At 42.5% G+C, this 17,595-nt stretch overlaps 1 protein-coding gene across 4 annotated transcripts in view; it reads left to right on the forward strand.

Moving 5' to 3' along the window:
* The window catches only part of EBF2 (EBF transcription factor 2), a 193,320-nt gene extending 178,079 nt beyond the window's left edge, over positions 1 to 15,241 (forward strand). For 2 of the 4 annotated variants that reach the window (XM_073805827.1, XM_073805826.1), the window contains exons 15-16: positions 7,451 to 7,618; positions 13,143 to 15,241. In XM_073805827.1, the coding sequence (XP_073661928.1) occupies positions 7,451 to 7,618; positions 13,143 to 13,174 (200 nt within the window). In that variant the 3' untranslated portion in view covers positions 13,175 to 15,241. Of the gene's footprint in view, positions 1 to 2,302; positions 4,160 to 7,450; positions 7,619 to 13,142 lie in introns of those variants that run through there. The other 2 variants (XM_073805828.1, XM_073805829.1) reach the window with 2 other exon arrangements.
* Positions 15,242 to 17,595: the final 2,354 nt, after the last annotated feature.

Genomic DNA, 17,595 nt, shown 5'->3' on the forward strand with positions numbered 1-17,595 from the left:
GCCGGTGACAGTGTAATATATGGGGACAGAGGCTCTTAGTCCTAATCTGTGGGCTAGCAGCAAGCTAGACGTTCTCGGAAGTTACGAAAGCTCGTTCAGGTGGCTTTGGGGGCTAAGCTGGGACCTCGCACAGTGAGGCCAGGAGCCTCAGAGAAGATGAGGCTACTTAGGGACTATTTCAGGCTGGGGGAGAAGCCACCGTGGAGAGGCTGAGTGATTGAGCGGAGTGTCCTTGAAATGCTGTACCTTGCTGCAAGGCTCTGCTGCCCAGAGCGGTTCCCTCGTGCCAGGAACAAGGGGGAGTCAAGGCCATTTCTACCGCAGCTCGGGAAGTGGTGCCAAGGGTCTGGAGGCCACCGCTCTCAGCCTTTGGGCCTGTGGTTCCCTGGGGACACACATCCAGGAGCTACTTCTGGGTTATCTGTTCAATTCATTACACTCAACACTCATACTAAGTGTGGTGAAGATATAGTTGCCAAGCAGCAGAGGTTGGTTCTCCCAGGACAAATCTCGTTGCTGCAAAGACATGCGTTCTTCATGGTGTCCTGTCTGTCAGATGGCCAATTAGATCAATGAGATCAGAGGGACCGAGGAAAACAAACTGTTGCTTGCTTTATTTATTTATTTATTTACTTACTTACTTACTTGTTTTTAACCTTCTCTTGTTCCAAAAATGTTCTGGGGGAATATTAATAGTCAGATGGGCAGCATGAAAGTGTAAAATAGAGAGAGACTATGAGAAACATAAAAGAAAAAAATATGTATCAGAAAATGAGATGAATCCAAGGGTTAGAATGGATGCCGTCTGGTCTATTCAAGGGAGTCATTAATTTGGTTTGGAGGCTTCCAAGATGGTAAAGCAAAGAGACAAACACTATTTGTTATAAAATTTTATGTCCACACATTATTAATTAGTAGTAGCAATAGTTGTAGTAGTAGCAGCCGCTCAAGAGAAACCTGATTTTTCTGTGGCTGAGACCTTGGAGAGATTTCTCCCATGCATTCTTGTGGAGAGGGTATCCTATGTGCAGAAGGGACCACGTCTTCAATAGCCCCTGCAAGTGATACAAGGACAAAAGAGCCATTGTGTAAATAATGTCACATGATAACGGTCACAACAGTAAGAGTAATTTACAGCCACATTCTACCTTACAGCTTAAAAAGCATGTTCACACATAGAGTCCAATCAGATCCTCACAACCATATAATATGGATATAATAATCATAATAATTTATTATGTATATAATTTACATGTTTATATATTTATTAATTAATATAATTTATTATACTAGTATCATCATCATTTTCCCTTCTAAGATATGAAGGGTTATTAAATGACTTACTCAAGGGTTCATTGCCAATAAACAGTAAAAATGTGGCTAGATCATATGTCATCAGATTCAGGATATCATGTTTTTAAATTATTCAGTAATATTAAAAATATCTCATGTCTTTACATCACATTATTAGGCTGAGCCGTATGAAACCACCTCTTCTTTATTTCCAAAATGTGTAATTTCATATGTTCAATCATACATACATGGTTGAACCATGTGAAATTCTCATTTTTGTAGATCAAAAATGGTTAATATAACAATATAGTGTTTAGTGTGGTGATGGGTGAGGGAGAGAGAAAAAAAAGACAGGAAGGAGTGGGTGGGGTGTGGGTGGAGAGACAGAGAGAAAGAGAGAGACAGAGAGAGAGTGAATGGATGAATGAAATTGCCCATCTGGTGTGGATGGCTTGATGTTTCTTACTAGATAATTCATTCGGTAGAAAGGGACACTTCCCACTCCAGCAAGTGACAACTTCCTTCCACTACCCTTTCTTGATCAGTCAATCCCACTGCCATAAGAAAAACAGTAACACCCTGTCTTCAAGTCACCCATTAAAACAAGAGAGCATGCACAAAATAGAAAGAGGAAGGTACCCTGCCCAGAGGGAGTGGGAAACACAGCAGAGAATGTCCTCTTGTTTCCTGCTGGGTCTGTGAGACCCCTTGCACCTTCCTTTTCTGAGGAACGGTCTGAAGGAATTGCAGACTGGGACTGGAATTCCAAACAGTGCATTCATTACAATAAAATCCCCTACTGCAAAAATACTGAATACCCTATGGAGTTCATTACAATAGCACGTGACCTGTATTTCTACCCAGCTAAGTCTCAAATTCTCTGGGAAATACAAAAAAATTGTTTTAAATTAAAAAAATTAAAAAGCTCAGGGGGATACCATTTCATCAGTTCAGTTGCTTGTGTCTGAAAACACCCTTCTCTGATTTTTCATTTTATTTTTTAAACTAGTCTGATGTGGCTGGGCCATGCCACGGAGCAATCACTTGCCAGAGACGTTAAAAAGAAATAAAGTCAAACCTCTCAGTCAAGTTGACTTGCATGACGGCCAACGCAGAGTATCAAAAACCTGCATCTTTACTGTTTTTGCTCTCACACCACTTCAAAAATGGCCAAACAGATGTTTTTTCAATTCCACATACAAACTTCACTTCCTGGCGGTAGCAGTATGTGCCAAGTTCCAGCTCAGTGCAAGTTTTTATGGCTGAATTCTAAACCCCTGACAATAGGAGGTTATAATGAAACGCTGACAGACCCCTTAGCGCCAACAAATGCAATGGCTCGATGCAAAGGAGGATGTGTGCCTGGTGAGTTCCAGCTGGGACGGTGCAAAGCCAATCAATCCTTAGAAGAAGAAAAGTGGTTTTTCCTTAACTCCCCATGTTCACAGAGATTTCTGGGCTAGAAGTGCTTGCCTTTACTTTGGCCTCTATCCACAGAGAGAGGTGTCCGGAGAAATTTTCAATTTCAAGTATGTGTGATCCACTTTCCTAAAACAGTACACGCTGGTGTCCCCAAAGATGTTCTACTCAACAAGCCTGCAACACCCAAGGGACCACTTCTTCCAAAGTAGAATAGCCACCAAGCACATGCAAAGTTTGGAACAGGATCCATACAGACAGAATCCTTCATCCCTGGCCTCAGGGATTCCTACTTCAGTTATATAGTCTTAGAGTCTGTCCCAGGCCTCAATATTTTCATGTTTTCAAAAATAAATATCAAGACGTTTTCTGTTGTAGAGTGTTAAATGATTATGGTAGAACATTTAGAACATGTGGAAATAGTTTTTAAAAGAAAGTACACTCCCATCGTAAAAAAACACCTTGTTAGTATTTTGGTGTATTTCTATTGTCTTTTTCTTCAGAAAGGAAAAAAAAAATATCCTATGACAATTGTAACATTCTCACTGTAGGCGCATTGAAAAGCACGCCTATGTAAAAAAGAAAAGAAAAATGACACTGTTTCTATGCAGAGATAACCACGGTTAACTTTTAAAGTATAGCCTTGCAGTTATGGATAGATACATCCTGAAAATTACAGCGTCTGCTCTGATGCACAGCTGATGGGTTTCAGCCATAAGATCAATGAAGAAGAGAGCAGAAGAAAGATGGCAAAATTCTCAGTCACAGATACGAAGCTAGGCGCCATAAAAATCCATCAGTGCAGGCCTGTGTCCTAAGAACGGAGAACAGACATGAGGAGTGGCGTTTGCATTGCAAAGTTAACTACAGTCAACGAGCTTCTCCCAGGAATCTGTGAAAGAACGGTTAACAGACAACCTTGTTTACAGGCAGTTAAGCCTTAGATCAAAGAGGCACATTAACGTCCAGGAAAGCTATTATGCCTATTGCTCAGGATTATATTCTTTTTTCCCAAAGAAGCAGAGATTTTCCGTTTGTTTCTTTTAACAGCTTTTGCTGCTTTCTGCTACATCAAAAGTAATACACGGTCATTGTAGGAAATTTTGAAAATACAGACAAGTGAGAGAAAGAAATGTAAGAATCTTCACAATTCTGTCAGCCAGATATCGTCATTAAAAATTTGGATGTGTATCACATCCTTCTAGACTTTTTCTTTGTGTATTTTTAAAAAACTAAAAGTGGGCTCATTGTCTGTGTTATTATGTAATCTGCTTTACTCATCTGAGGAGGTGTATCTTTCCATGCCATTAAATATTCTTCTCCAATATTAGTTTTAATGTTTGCATAGTGGTGCATTTTATGGACCTAATATAGTTTACCCTATTGCTGGTCACTTCACTTATTTCCCAGTTTTTCAAGACTATAAAAACGCCCTTGGATTTTTTTTTTTTGCACATTTATGATTATCTCCTTGGGATTAATTTCTAGAAATTAAATTACCGGGTTAAAAATATGCACATTTTCAAATACTTTGATACATATTATTGAAGTCCCTCCAGAGAGGTTAGTACTCCCCTTAGAAAAGGAATAGTATCTGTTTCCCCGCCCTCTTAAGTTTTTCTTAATCTTTATCAATTTGGCAAGTGGAAAATAACATCTCATTACTGTTTTAATTTACATATGATTACTAATCGGTTTGACCATTTATAGGTCTATAAAGGCCTTTTGGTCATTTTCAGTTTTCCTTCTGTGACATTCCTTTTCACTTCCCTTGCCCATTTTTCTAGTGGGACGTTCTCTGATTAATTTATAAAAACTTATTAGCTACTGAGAATCTGAATATATCTAAATAATGATGACAGATATTTTTCCTAATTTGTCATTTGCCTTTTCTGTATGTGTTATAGAAATATTTTTGTCATGTCTTACGATGTTCTGTTTAGGTTTGGGGGTTGAAAGGATTAGGCAAATTACATAACTTCCTAATTTTTCTACTAGCTCCTTCATAATTTTGCTTTTACAAATAACTGTTTAATCCACTTAGATTTACTTTCGTGTTTAACACGAAGAAGCACTCTAAATTTTGTCTCCAAATGGCTAGCGTATTGTTCCCATGTGTTTATTTCCCAACTAATTTGAAATGTCACCTTTATTAAGTTCTAATTCTCATGTACACTCAGGTCTGTTTCTGGACTCTATTTTCGCCAAGGATTTGTCTGCCTATTTCTATGCTAGTATTACACTGATTTCATTTGTGTAGGCTTATCATAAGTTTTAATATCTGTTAAGACAAATGCCTCCTTAAAAAAATTTTTTTTAACAAAACTTTCTGGCTCTAACAGTGTGGTGGTTGTTTTAAATAGATAAATCTAGACGTTATGTTTGTTGACACACAGATTAAAATTTCCTTTAGGCTTTTTATTATAGCCGCACTAAATTTTAAATTTGGATGTAATTTGACATTTTACAAAAATTCTGTTAAAAATATTTTAAATGGGCATGTTACAGCTCTGTGCTTATTCAGCTCTGTAACAATTCTTTTACACCACCTGGTGAAGCCTGAAGTGACTCCTTTCCCACTGAGAGGTGGTGGCCATGCTAATGAGCATGCTTTTAGATCTGTTACTAAAAAAGAAGTATTTGTAGAAGTGAGTCATATGCTGAATATACATGGAATTGAGTGTGTGTGTGTGTGTGTGTGTGTGTGTGTCTAATTCACATTATAAAAACCCTCCTCTACCATGGTGTATGAGGGGAGATTCTGCTATTGCAGACTCAGAAACCAAGGTGCCATTCTGGTGCTCGCATGGATCACACAGTATGGCAGAGATTTCATGGTGGGCAGAATCAGGGGCTCCTGATTCTCAGCGTTCCTTTGGCCTCCGATTCTGTGCCTTACAGAAAGAGGAGAGGACTCACCCACCCACCCTGCTCACACACACACATTTCACTGACGCTAAAACCAAGGCTAGAAGAGGAGATTGACTTGGAACTATGAATAAGATCCATTCTCAGTGCTTAAACCTGTATCCTCTCCCATAGCAACAGTGAATTAGCCAGATTTCTTCTTCATTTGCATCTTCAAGTATTACATGAGATTCTTTAAGGATTTTTTCCTCCTTTCCAATTTTTTCTCTTTTTTATTGACATATAGTTGAATTACAATGTTGTGTTAATTACTGCTGTATAGCAAAGTGACTCCGTTATACATATATATATGTTCTTATTCATATTCTTTTCCATTATGGTTTATCATAGGATATTGAATGTAGTTCCCTGTGCTACACAGTAGGACCTTGTTTATTCATTCTATATATATCGATACCACCATTTTTTTCTTTTGATTCATATTACTTGTGGAAAGACCGAGATGTATTTGGATGCTTCCTTCTGCACTGCCCTTTAAATCAGGACCACTTCAGGATAAGAAGTTTTTAGATAAAGCTCTTTTTTTTTGAAGTCTTTGGTTTGTCGTACGGCTGTAAAAGACATCATATTGGAGGTACGCTGTATGATTGCTTTATATAGGCAATTTGTGAACACAGCCCAAAGTCTATCTTTATATGGAGAGGGGGGAAATGGGGATGGAGTCTTCCACAGGATATCAGAACACTGGACCTTCAATTCACCTCGTACTTGGTCTTTGAACCATAACTCGCACTCATGTTCTCACTTTCAGATTTACTTTGTGGAGTATCTGGACCACTGATGATATGAAGTAGAGGTCAGCACTCTTAGCCTTTGTCACGGCCTTTGCCATTACATTCCAGTAATCCTTTTACCAAGTCATGTGACTTGGACAGTTCAGAATTCTGGACAGTATGCTAAAATGAGCCCCTGAAACTTGACCTCATACTATAAAATGCTATCTCGAACAATTCTACCCTTGTGAACTCAAGTTTACCCCTTTCTCGAGCAAGTTGGACCTAGGAGGAGATTATCTTCTTGTATGATGTGACTTGGTGGAGTGTCTGACATTAAGACATGGGGCCCTTCGTTGTGTAAATTGCCTTTGTTTTTCCTGGAAATCCACAACACTTAGTTTTTGGCTTCCTTTAAGTCACTTTAATGTTAATATTGGTATTTTTTCCTACACATCACATCAGAGGAGGCTGACTTGCAGCTTTATTTCCCAGGAGCTCTGAAAGTAGAGGAAGAAGGAGGTAATCTCTTAAATGTTAATAAACTTTTACATTTAATGAGGAAGTGGCCCATAGAGATGGTGCACTCAGAGAAGATGCCAACCCGACAGATCAAACCTCTGGTGCCCTGAGAATTGCCAGGGAAGCACATGGCTCCCAGACAGGACTACTTTTTAGGGTAAAAAAAGAGGTTTCTGATTTTTAGTAGACGGGGTGATTTTTCAGTTGTTGGTCTTGGCCTTCTCTTGTCGAGCTTCTACTTGTAGATTGAGACCTATCACAATTTCACCTCCTGCTGACACTTTCCTGACTCTTCCAGGCAGAAAAGCACTCTGCCCGCTGCATCTCAGGGTCGTGGACACTCCTCCAACAGGACAATGACCCTATTAGTCTTTTTTATTTGTTTATTCCTCCCATGGGGACAGGGCAGGGACCTTGTCACATTCAACTTCTTTTTGAATCCCTGGAATCAGGAACAATGCCTGGAATAAATTCGTAATTTCTCAAGCGATGTGTAGAGGTTGTATGTACTGAAGAGAGAACTTAACTCCTAGATCCTTCTCTTTCTAAAAAAGGATTGTGCATTTGCTTTCCAGTCATGTCATCAAGTCCCACTGTTGGATCTTCCAGCACGTCCTCCATCCTCCCATTTTCCTCTTCAGTTTTTCCTGCTGTCAAACAGAAGAGTGCCTTCGCCCCCGTCATCAGGCCCCAAGGCTCCCCTTCACCTGCTTGCTCCAGTGGCAATGGAAATGGATTCAGAGGTAAGCAAAGTAGCACCGTGGGTATCGGCATGATACGTGTGCCACAGGGTCCGCAAAGTAAGAGCAAACAGCTCAGCATCCTTCTGTATCTCTAGTCATTTACCTACAAGGAGATGCTTTGGTGTTTTCAACATGAGACCCGAATGACTTGTACAGCTGGGCTAGTTCTCTATCCAAGAGCAAGATGGGGGAATAACAGAGAAGTCGGACAACTCTGCAAGGACACAAATTAACTGTGGTGGGGTCACATACACCCTCTAGGAGCATCGGACTCCCCAGACCTCTGCTTTTCACAAGGCCATGTCACTATTTCCCAGAAGGTGCCTGGCCAACCACAGCAGATGCTACATGGTGACTACTGCTTACCGAATCAGCTTGCCATCTGCAGTGCATTCCCAGTCCCATGGCACGAATGGACAAGATCCGTCAGGAGCCACGAGCAAGTTCTGAGAATTCTGGTTACATGCTGGTCAAATTGATAGCAGGTGCCTGATCAGGGGTGGGGTAGGGAAGAAAGAAAAAAAGACATACTGGATCTAAGAACCAACATTAATATCCCCCGTCAAACCCATTTTTGAGCAATGTCCTAAAATATAATATGACATGACATAGCACGAATGTGATGAGTACATGAGAATCTAATCATCTCATTGTGAATGGGAGGCAGCTGATGGCAAAAGAGCAAATTGGAAACTGCTGAACGCCAGGGAGCTTAACGACCCACATTATTTTTAGGCAGCTCCCTGCGTCTTGACATGAAAACATTCACGACAAGCAGTGTTGGATAGAACCAAAGAGGGCAGAGGTTTGGTTTGGTTAACCCCTCGTGGATCAAAGCCTCTGAGGTCAGCAGAGCCTCGAATGGGCTGTGCTGTCCCTGGAATGGCATCTGCCTAGTGGCTTTATGATTGCGCAGGGGTTCCCGAGCCTTTGGGGACACCCGTGAGGGTGCACTCGCCCGTTGTGGCCAAGCACGGCTCTGGGAGGTACGTCAGCTTCCTGACACATCCTACCATTAGAGCGATGGTACCTCCTTGAAGTCAAGTGACTTGACAGACAAACTGTGAAATAAGAGTTGAAAGCCCAGCCCTCAGAAGAGCCCCTAAAAATTCTTTTGCTTCTAACTAGACAAAGCAGCTGGGTCTACATGCCGCCCAGCATGGGAATAGTTGGAAACATCTGTATATTTGAATGAAAAAAAAAATATATATATGTATTTGCTTTTTATCCAGATGTCAGATCCAGAGAGAAACAGGCTCAGCCTGTAGCTGAGCGTCTCCACCTGCCGCACCTCCCAACAAAGGCCAGTGGTTTCTAGCCTGTCATTAGGGGACATGCCCAGAACTTTTCCCATGATGGCTTCACCTCCAGACTGGGATAGGAAACAATTGCTGAATTTTTGCTGCATGTTCCCCTCCCCTATCTCCCCTTCAGCAGTATGACTCCCCTTTCCAAGTACTATGGTTTCAGTCACGTCCCTTAAACCTGGCAGGGTTGCAGCAACATGGATGGACCTAGAGATTGTCATACTGAGTGAAGTCAGTCAGACAGAGAAAGACAAATATTGTATGATATGGCTTACATGTGGAATCTAAAGAACGGGTACAAAGGAACTCGTACCTATCTACAAAACAGAAATAGAGTCACAGATGTAGAAAACAAACTTATGGTTACCAGCGGGTAAGGGGAGGAGGGACAGATTGGGGGATTGGGATTGACATATACACACTCCTATATATAAAACAGATAACTAATAAGGACCTACTGTAGAGCCCAGGGAACTCTACTCAATACTCTGTAATGGCCTATATGGGAAAAGAACCTCGAAAAGAGTGGATACATGTATATGTATAACTGATTCACTCTGCTGTACAGCAGAAACTAACACAGCATTGTAAATCAACTAAACTCCAAGAAAAATTTTTTAAAACCTGGTGGGGGCCACACAGGTTTCGTTGGGGAAATGCAGCGTGAGAGGCCCAACAAAGACTAAGGGCAAAGGGCAAGCGCAGGTGCAGGAGGAGAACAGGAGGGGTACAGCCCTTCCTTCATTCCAGGCAACTCCTGCAAATATTTTCAGCTTCACTTGGAGGAAGAAAAGTGCAACTTGACTGCCACTTGCCGCCCCTCCCCCAGCCCCTCTCTCACACAGGGACTGAGTCAGGGGAGCAGAGCTGGTTGACTCAGACCCTTCTGGGTCTGTGCTGTCCAGGGAGACCCATCTGTGGGGCCTGTCCAGCTTGCAGCCCTCAGGGAGGCCAGGACAAAGCTTTCACTGGCAGCCATGGCCTGGAATCCCCACCCTGCTAGTGGCTGCAGGCCCAAGGGCCCCTGTGGTGTCACCTGGTCAGGGTGCAGTTGTCCCAAAGAGCTGGGACGGTCTGTGTGGTCACAGCAAGGTTTCCTGGTGGAGGCAGCAGCAGCTGAAGTAGCCAGAAGACCCCCCTAGGGTCCTCAGCCATGCGAGCTTCTGGCACTACCAGTGACAGAGTGAGCAGCACATTCTTAACTGTGTGTGCAGGAGTGACAACTGAGTTGGTTACACACGGACACAGGTCCTGGGCTCTAGTTCATTTCTACAGAATCACTGAGAAGTCCTGAGCCTCTCTGAGGTCCTACAACTCCTCCGAATTGCCCTGGTGATTTTAACCTTGAGGAGAAGGATGGGGGCCGGGATGGAGGAGGAAACGGTGGAGGGGAAGCAGACAGCAACACTTAAATTAGAAGCTGGAGACTGAAAAACAAAGAACTATGAAAATACAAAGTAGTGTGTGGAGAAATAGGAGAGAATTCCGAGGGGAACCACAAAGGCTACCAGCTGTGGGAAGAACACGGAACTTGACTTCAACAGACACTGCAGGCTGTACCAGGGCATCCCTACCAGTCACTATCATCGGAGAACCTCAGTCTCCTAGCCTGTTAAACAGGAGAACTGATCGCTCTATCCCAAGGTGGTTGAGAAGCAACGTGTGCGAAGAAGTAGGAAAGGTGAAGGACATTTCATACATAGAGCTGACAGGGGATGCCTTCCAGAAGCCTTCACTCTGGTTCTTCCTCATTTTGGACCAGTGACTAAGCAGTTCAAGGTCCAGCATCACCAGGTGTCCCGTTGGTGCAGAGAGGGAGAGAGCCACGCTGACCTTGAATACGCTGCCTGCAATCACTGAATGAAGGGATCCCGGGGTGACGGGGGCTGAGTGGCAGGACGCTCCATCTCTTTAGGGACAGTGGGAGGGTGTAAATGTGGCCCGAGGCGGAGGGTGATCACAGGCTGAGAGGGAGTTTCTTTCCGCTTGCTCTAAGCTGAGGTGGTATTAGTCACCTGCAGAGGGACTGTGCAGCCAACACTCTCCGAGACTCGCTGACTGTGCCTTGATCCCACGTGCAAGATGCTGAACCAAGTGCCTTACAGGAATTATCTCGTTCCAGCCTCTCGTGCGACCCAAAGGCGAAGGTCATACTGGCATCACCATTTTTAGTTAAGGAGCTTGCCCAGGGCCACACAGCCAGTGACTGATGACTTGAACTCAGACATTTTGACCCCAGAGCCTGCACTCCGACAGCCCGCTGTCTCTCTGGGGACAGAAGTAGTATAGGTCTTCTCTTCACCGTTCGCCCGTACCACCTTTCCACCTGGACCGAAGAGGGATTATTACATTCCCATGAAATGTCAAAGGTAAAAAGAAATTGGACAAAGTGCAGTTAAGGATTCTCCCAAATAACTGCTGCTTTCTGTTGGCTACGGTTTCTACAAGCAAAAAGTCAGGGTCACCACGGCGCAGAGTGCAGCCCACGCAGTGCCTGGTGGGAGACCAGGGAGAAGGAAAATCCATGAAATCTGTTCTTCAGTCGTGCAGTGGATCTTGTTCTCGGAGAGGCTCTGCCCTTTTAATAAGCTCCTTAGATAACTCTCTGAGGACGCAGGAAAAGGAAGGGGCTGATGAGTCTGAAGTGTAATAGACAAGTTAAAGTTGAAAACGTGAGCCCGAAACCTACTGCTGGGGAGCTATACATGCAGTGTTCATTTTCCCCACCTTCTACCTCATTTATCAGGCATTCACAGTTGATGAGTATAGATCGTCGAGATAATAGTATACACTGTGCCAGATTCGTTTTCCAGCTCCCTCCAGGAAAAAAAAAAAAAAAAAAGAATAAAATAAAATACCTCCTACACTCTGGGATAATTACCAGGGTTGCTATATCTCCAAATCATTGGGGAGTGTCCAGAATTGAACTGCCTTTATTGAAAAGTTACATCGATTCAATATATAGTAATACAGGCAAAAATAATTAAGGGTTTGCTCGCCGCTGTGTAAGACCTTAATCTGGATCTCACAAACATTCAATAAAGGCTGTATGGTCAGGGAAATAGATGGCTGACAATTTTGCCTGAGAAGACTGGCTGGCAAGGAGAGAAAAGGGAAGAGGAGAGGGATAGGGGAAGGGAGGGGTGGGGGAGAGAGGACGGAAGGAGTGGGGGAGAGAGGAGGGAAGGAAGGAGGGAGAGAGAGAGAGACGTGTTGGAAGAAGCAGGAAGAATTTTGTCCATTTGCTTATCAGGTTAGTGAACACCATTCAGCAAAATGCTTCTATGATGTTTGATAAGCCCTTTAGATGAGGCTTAGACAATAAAACTCAAAGGATCAAATTCTAGATGCAGTGTGAAGTTTGGACACAAGGAAACTGTTCTGCCAGTTTCCAAGAATGTGAAAATTCGATGGGTTCATCACCCGAAAGCCAAGGCCAGAGGGTTGCGTTTTGCTGTGTGAGTTTTCCACATTGTGCTGATGCTGCTTTATTTCTCATATCGAGGGGAAACCTTGGACCTGATGCCACCCAGACAGGCATTTGCAGTATCCTCTTGACAGAGGGGCGCTGGACACTGCGCTTGGATTGGGGGTGAAGAGTAGAGATTGGGGTGACTCCCAAATTAGGAACTCAATTAAGTCTTTTGTTCCAGTGGATCAGCATCCCTTAGTGAATGGACATCACGTACAGCCGTGAGCCCCAAAGGAAGATGAGCTAGTTAGGAAAAAAAAAAAACTCATCCAATTTCAGCTAGGATGGACAGAAAGTCCGATTTGTTATAAACCATGCCTAGTAAGTAACTCAATAGGCTTGGCACCTGGAATATATTTTCCTCTTCCAACCATATAATCTAGAAATTATTTTAGTCTAAGAGTGAAAAATATATTAGACATATATTACAATTTAGTTGACATGTTTATGTCTCTTATGTCATGTGTACAACCCATTAATGTAAAGCAAAACATAATTTCTGGCCTCCCAAGCAAAACTTCAACAAGCGTTGTTTATGCTTCAGTGATTCAGTAAGGCTCTGGTGCCTCTCATTGGCTGTCTGCTAGACCAGACCTGGAGAAAATGGGTTTCCATATCAGCTGAGGGCACCATCTCCCTGGACGGTACCAGACTGTCCATCCCAGGCCCCACCCCTCTCTCTGGTTTCTAGCCCTTAATGTAAAGAATCTCTAAGTCTCATGCCTGTGCCACTCTTCCCTTGCAGCCATGACCGGACTTGTCGTGCCCCCAATGTAAAGAAGAGGAAGAACTGCTTTCTTATAGCACAAAACTGCTTACTCTGATGGACCAATAATGAAGAAAGCACTAGGAGCTCTCTGGGGAAAGTTGTGCCCCAGGTGAACATGATGGACAGATCTGGGTTTGCAAGGAGCTGCCTCTTACCTGGTCTCACGTTTCTTGTGTAGCTCTGATGGTAACTACACAAACTGACCCTCTTGGGAACAAGGACAAAAGATGTCATTGACGTAGTCAGTGCTAAGAGCAGAAATGCAATTCTTTGTTATGAACATTATGAGAACCACCTTCCTATGTTTGTAAAATATTTAAGAAAAAAAATTGGCAAACGATTCATGCTTAATATTTTGGATACTATTTGTTTTTCTTTGTAGGAAAAAAAAGTTGAAAGTTTCTATTTTCTATGAAGCCTTTCAGATACCAATTTAGTTTATGCAGAAAAAAAAATTGAACAAAACAGGGTACCAGCATGGAAGACTTTCTTAAAATGAAACCTGAATTGAATGATGAAATGTTGTTGTATGTGTGTTTGCTTATAGTTTAATCTCTTTAAAAAACAAACAAACAAAAAAAACAAAAAAAGGGAAAAATTTTAAAATGTTTTACAATTATTTAAATAAATAAACGTGTAACTTATTGTAAGTAGAGGTAGAAATTAAGACCTTTTTGGAAGAGAGAGGAATTTCTCTTCCTGATGTAAAATGGAAGTGATGCAAACATGTAGTAACAAGTTTAAAAGGTGTGTGATTATTACTGCAGTTACTTACTAGACTCTTATCCCCCATCCCGCATCCCCCTCTTTTTCCATCATTTTACTGACCCACAGGCAAGAACATGTATCTTATATAGAACCACCCGATGCAGAAACGATGCAAGTCCATGCACGTACACAAATACTCAAACCCATCAATCCACTCCCAGCTCCGTCTGCTTTCTAAATAGTCTACATGTCCCTTTAGGTATTCACTCTTTGTGAATACATAATTTTTAAAATTTATATTAGCGTTCAACATTCTCCCCTGAGCAGTGCAGAGAACTCCCATGTTTTAGTGTGTCCCCGGCTTTGCATCCCAGGGAAAGACGGGTCTCACCTTAAAGACAGCCAAAGCCATGTGACTTTCCCAAACAAGTGGCCTCTGTGGAATCTCCCTTTCAGAGCCCCCCCCCCCTCCCTCCTCTTTGGTTACGTGGTTCAGCACAGAGATTTAAGCCCCACAGAACTTCAGAAACTGGATTTGAAGACGGTGACTCTGTTTCTTGGACTCTTCATCGTCAATCTTAGGATGTTCACATCCTTTCTTCTCGCTGCAGATCTCCCCTTTCATGGCATTAAACTCACTTGAAAAAAATATGTATTCAACTTGACACCGTTTCCGGGCAAGAATGTGATGGGGTGCAGAAGAGGCATGTTAAAAGCCCTAATCTCTCTTCTGATCTTCAAAGAAATGGAAACCTAGATTCTTAGCAGGGTCAGAGAGTAGGGGCACCTGTGTTCCAAGCAACGCATTTCCTCAGGCCTGCAACAGGCACTCGTAAGTTCTGGGACTAGCTCTTAGCAGGAGAAACCTTGCAGGAACTGCTAACATGGAGTAAAGTCTTGAAAGCCTGTGTGATCCTGGAGATGTATCCAGAATTATCTGGATTGCCAACAAGGATGTCATTTTTGTCCAGACCAGGGTTCTCCTTGCTGACTCATTGGCACCACAGTATAGTCTATATACAGACTTCAGTTTGGGCTTCTTGGTTGGGGTTCTATTAGAAATTGATGCAGCTCTGCTGGAAAAACATGTTTAGTGCATCTGAGCCAATTCTGGACAACTTCATAAATTCAGCCTCCCTTCCATTTGCTCACACCTATTCAACCCCCAATGGTCTTACTTGCCTTTAATCTATTCTAGAACTACCCAATATGACCCAAATATTATTTCTACGCACATGATAATCCAAGGGTTTGGAAACCTGGCATACTCGTAATTCCTGCTGACCGTCCCTGTCCCTCCTAGTCAGGGCTTAAAGCACCAAAAAAAAAACAGGGAAACACACAAGAGAACTTTCCCCAGTGAAAAATCTGATGGGAGAGGAAGAGTGTGGATGACAAACATCACCATCCAAAAGTGAAAGCAGAACAAAATTAAGCATGTTTAGACCTGGATTTGAGCCAATCCAACATAAGGAAATGTTTTTTTTTAAGTAGCATCGCTTTTAGAATCTGTGAAGTTTGCTCTTGCATGAAGATGAGTGCAGTACTGTCTTCAAAATGATTGTAGAATTTCTTGGTAGCTTTACACCGAAAAATGTGTTTAACTAAATACCAGACATCCTTGACCATTCAGCTAGAACCTCAGCAGTGACAGATCTATTTAAGTGTACAAATGTGTGTAAGGATGATTTTTAGTGTACTAATAAATTAAAAACAAAGCTACTCTGTCCTCTTTAGTCATTGCTGTTAAATCATTCCGGTCCCAGGCTATTTTTGTGCCACTTGGAATAAGTATTTCTATAGGTAACTACAAATTCTATCCTATCTTTGTAAAAGGAGCTGTGTTAAGATTTTTCACTTAAAGGGACAATTTACTTCATTATTTATCTCATTTTTTGTTATATCATCGTATTTTCCCCCAGTTTTTCTTTGCACATTTCAATATGCATGGTTTAAAAACCATCCCCTTCTCTACCTTTTGTACAGTAAGGTCTCATTTTCAAACTGTATAGTTTCATTTTATCGTTTTGCTTTGTCAGTTATATACAGTATAAAGTTGCTATGCACAGAGCTTTTTGTAAAGACAGCTTTTTTGTTTACTGTTTTTAATGGTCTTACTTATGAAAGAATATCTTGTTTGTAAAATGAATATGTCTACTTCAGTTTTAAACTTTAAATTATCCTAACAAAAAATAAAATTTTTGTACTGTAAAAATAATTGGAACTTGGCCTTTTTTTAAAAAAATTATTTATTTTATTTACTTTATTTTTGGCTGCACTGTTGCTGCACACGGACTTTCTCTAGTTGCGGCGAGCGGGGCTACTCTTCGTTGTGGTGCGCGGGCTTCAGTAGTTGTGGCTCACAGGCTCTAGAGCGCAGGCTCAGTAGTTGTGGCGCACGGGCTTGGTTGCTCCGCGGCATGTGGGATCTTCCCAGACAAGGGCTCGAACCCGTGTCCCCTGCATTGGCAGGCGGATTCTTAACCACTGCGCCACCAGGGAAGCCCGGGCTTTTTTTTTTTTGAAGTGGAAAAAATTGAGTTTGGGACTTATTCTTAAGTTTGGGGATTTTCTCATAGCTGCGAGTCCCCGAATTCTGGTTGAGGAAATCTTGCTATTATCTTTTGCTTACATGGAAAGTGTTCCGAGGTGCTTACCTGGAAGAGGAAATGCGTATTACTTTAGGCCATTTTTCTGTATGTATGTATTTATGTATCCATCTGGTCAAATCCCTTCATAAAAACTCAATGATCCTACATCCAGTGTTGGACTTTTTGGGGTAGCTGGGTAGTCTACTTAGATTTGAAACTGCAAAATTGAACAGATGTTAAAGGCTGATCCATCAGACACTGAGGCTGGACACAGACGTGATGCTTATTTTTAGATCATAGGAAGAGAACAAGACACGTGCCTCTGGAAGGAAATAATTTATAGAAAATAGCTCATACAGGAAGATGGAAGCGCTGTAGGAGCTCAGAGAAGATGGCGATCACAGAGAGCTGGAGTGGTCAGAGAAGGTTCCATGGGGGAGGCAGGGCTTGATGGGGCCTTCAAAGGATGGTAGAAATGTTGCAGTAGAGGTTGGCAGTGAGCACTGCAGAGGGGAAGGCCATCATGAGAAAGGCAAGTAAAGGGAAATTCACAAAGCACCTTTAGGAGAATGTGATTCTGAGCACGATTTTTCCACCAGACTATTCACAAGCACACTCATAATAGGACTATCTGATTTCTTTTACAAGGGTATAGAGATCTGCAAGGAACACATAAATTGTGCTCCTTGCATAAGTGGGTGAGACGCTATTTCTAAGCACTATTCTGAGAAAGCCACTGTGGTTTTGCTTTTTTCCGTGTTGACCGGCTCTCTGCGTAGACTGTGCCTCCCCTGGGTCTTTGCCTGGTGCCTTCTCAGCCTTCAGGCCACAGTTTAAGTAGCTTCTACTCAGGGAGGACTTTGCTGACCTCCGACCGTGCAGATTTCCCACCTAGTCTCTTTAGCTGGCCTCTGTTTGTGTCCTTGTAATTTGTATTCATTTGTGGTCCACTTTCACTCGAAGGCTCATAAGAACAGGGCCCTTATCTGTCACAATCCTGGATGTGGAGCTCAGAGCCCAGTGCCTGAGATGCCTCACGAATACTTGTTAAATGAGCAAAAGAGAGACTGAATTCTGCTCCCTAGAGGCAGCCCTGCCTTGGCATGTGGGAGAGGTAGCTGATCTGTCAC

Source organism: Tursiops truncatus, chromosome 6 (assembly GCF_011762595.2).
Source record: "Tursiops truncatus isolate mTurTru1 chromosome 6, mTurTru1.mat.Y, whole genome shotgun sequence".
NCBI lineage: Eukaryota > Metazoa > Chordata > Mammalia > Artiodactyla > Delphinidae > Tursiops > Tursiops truncatus.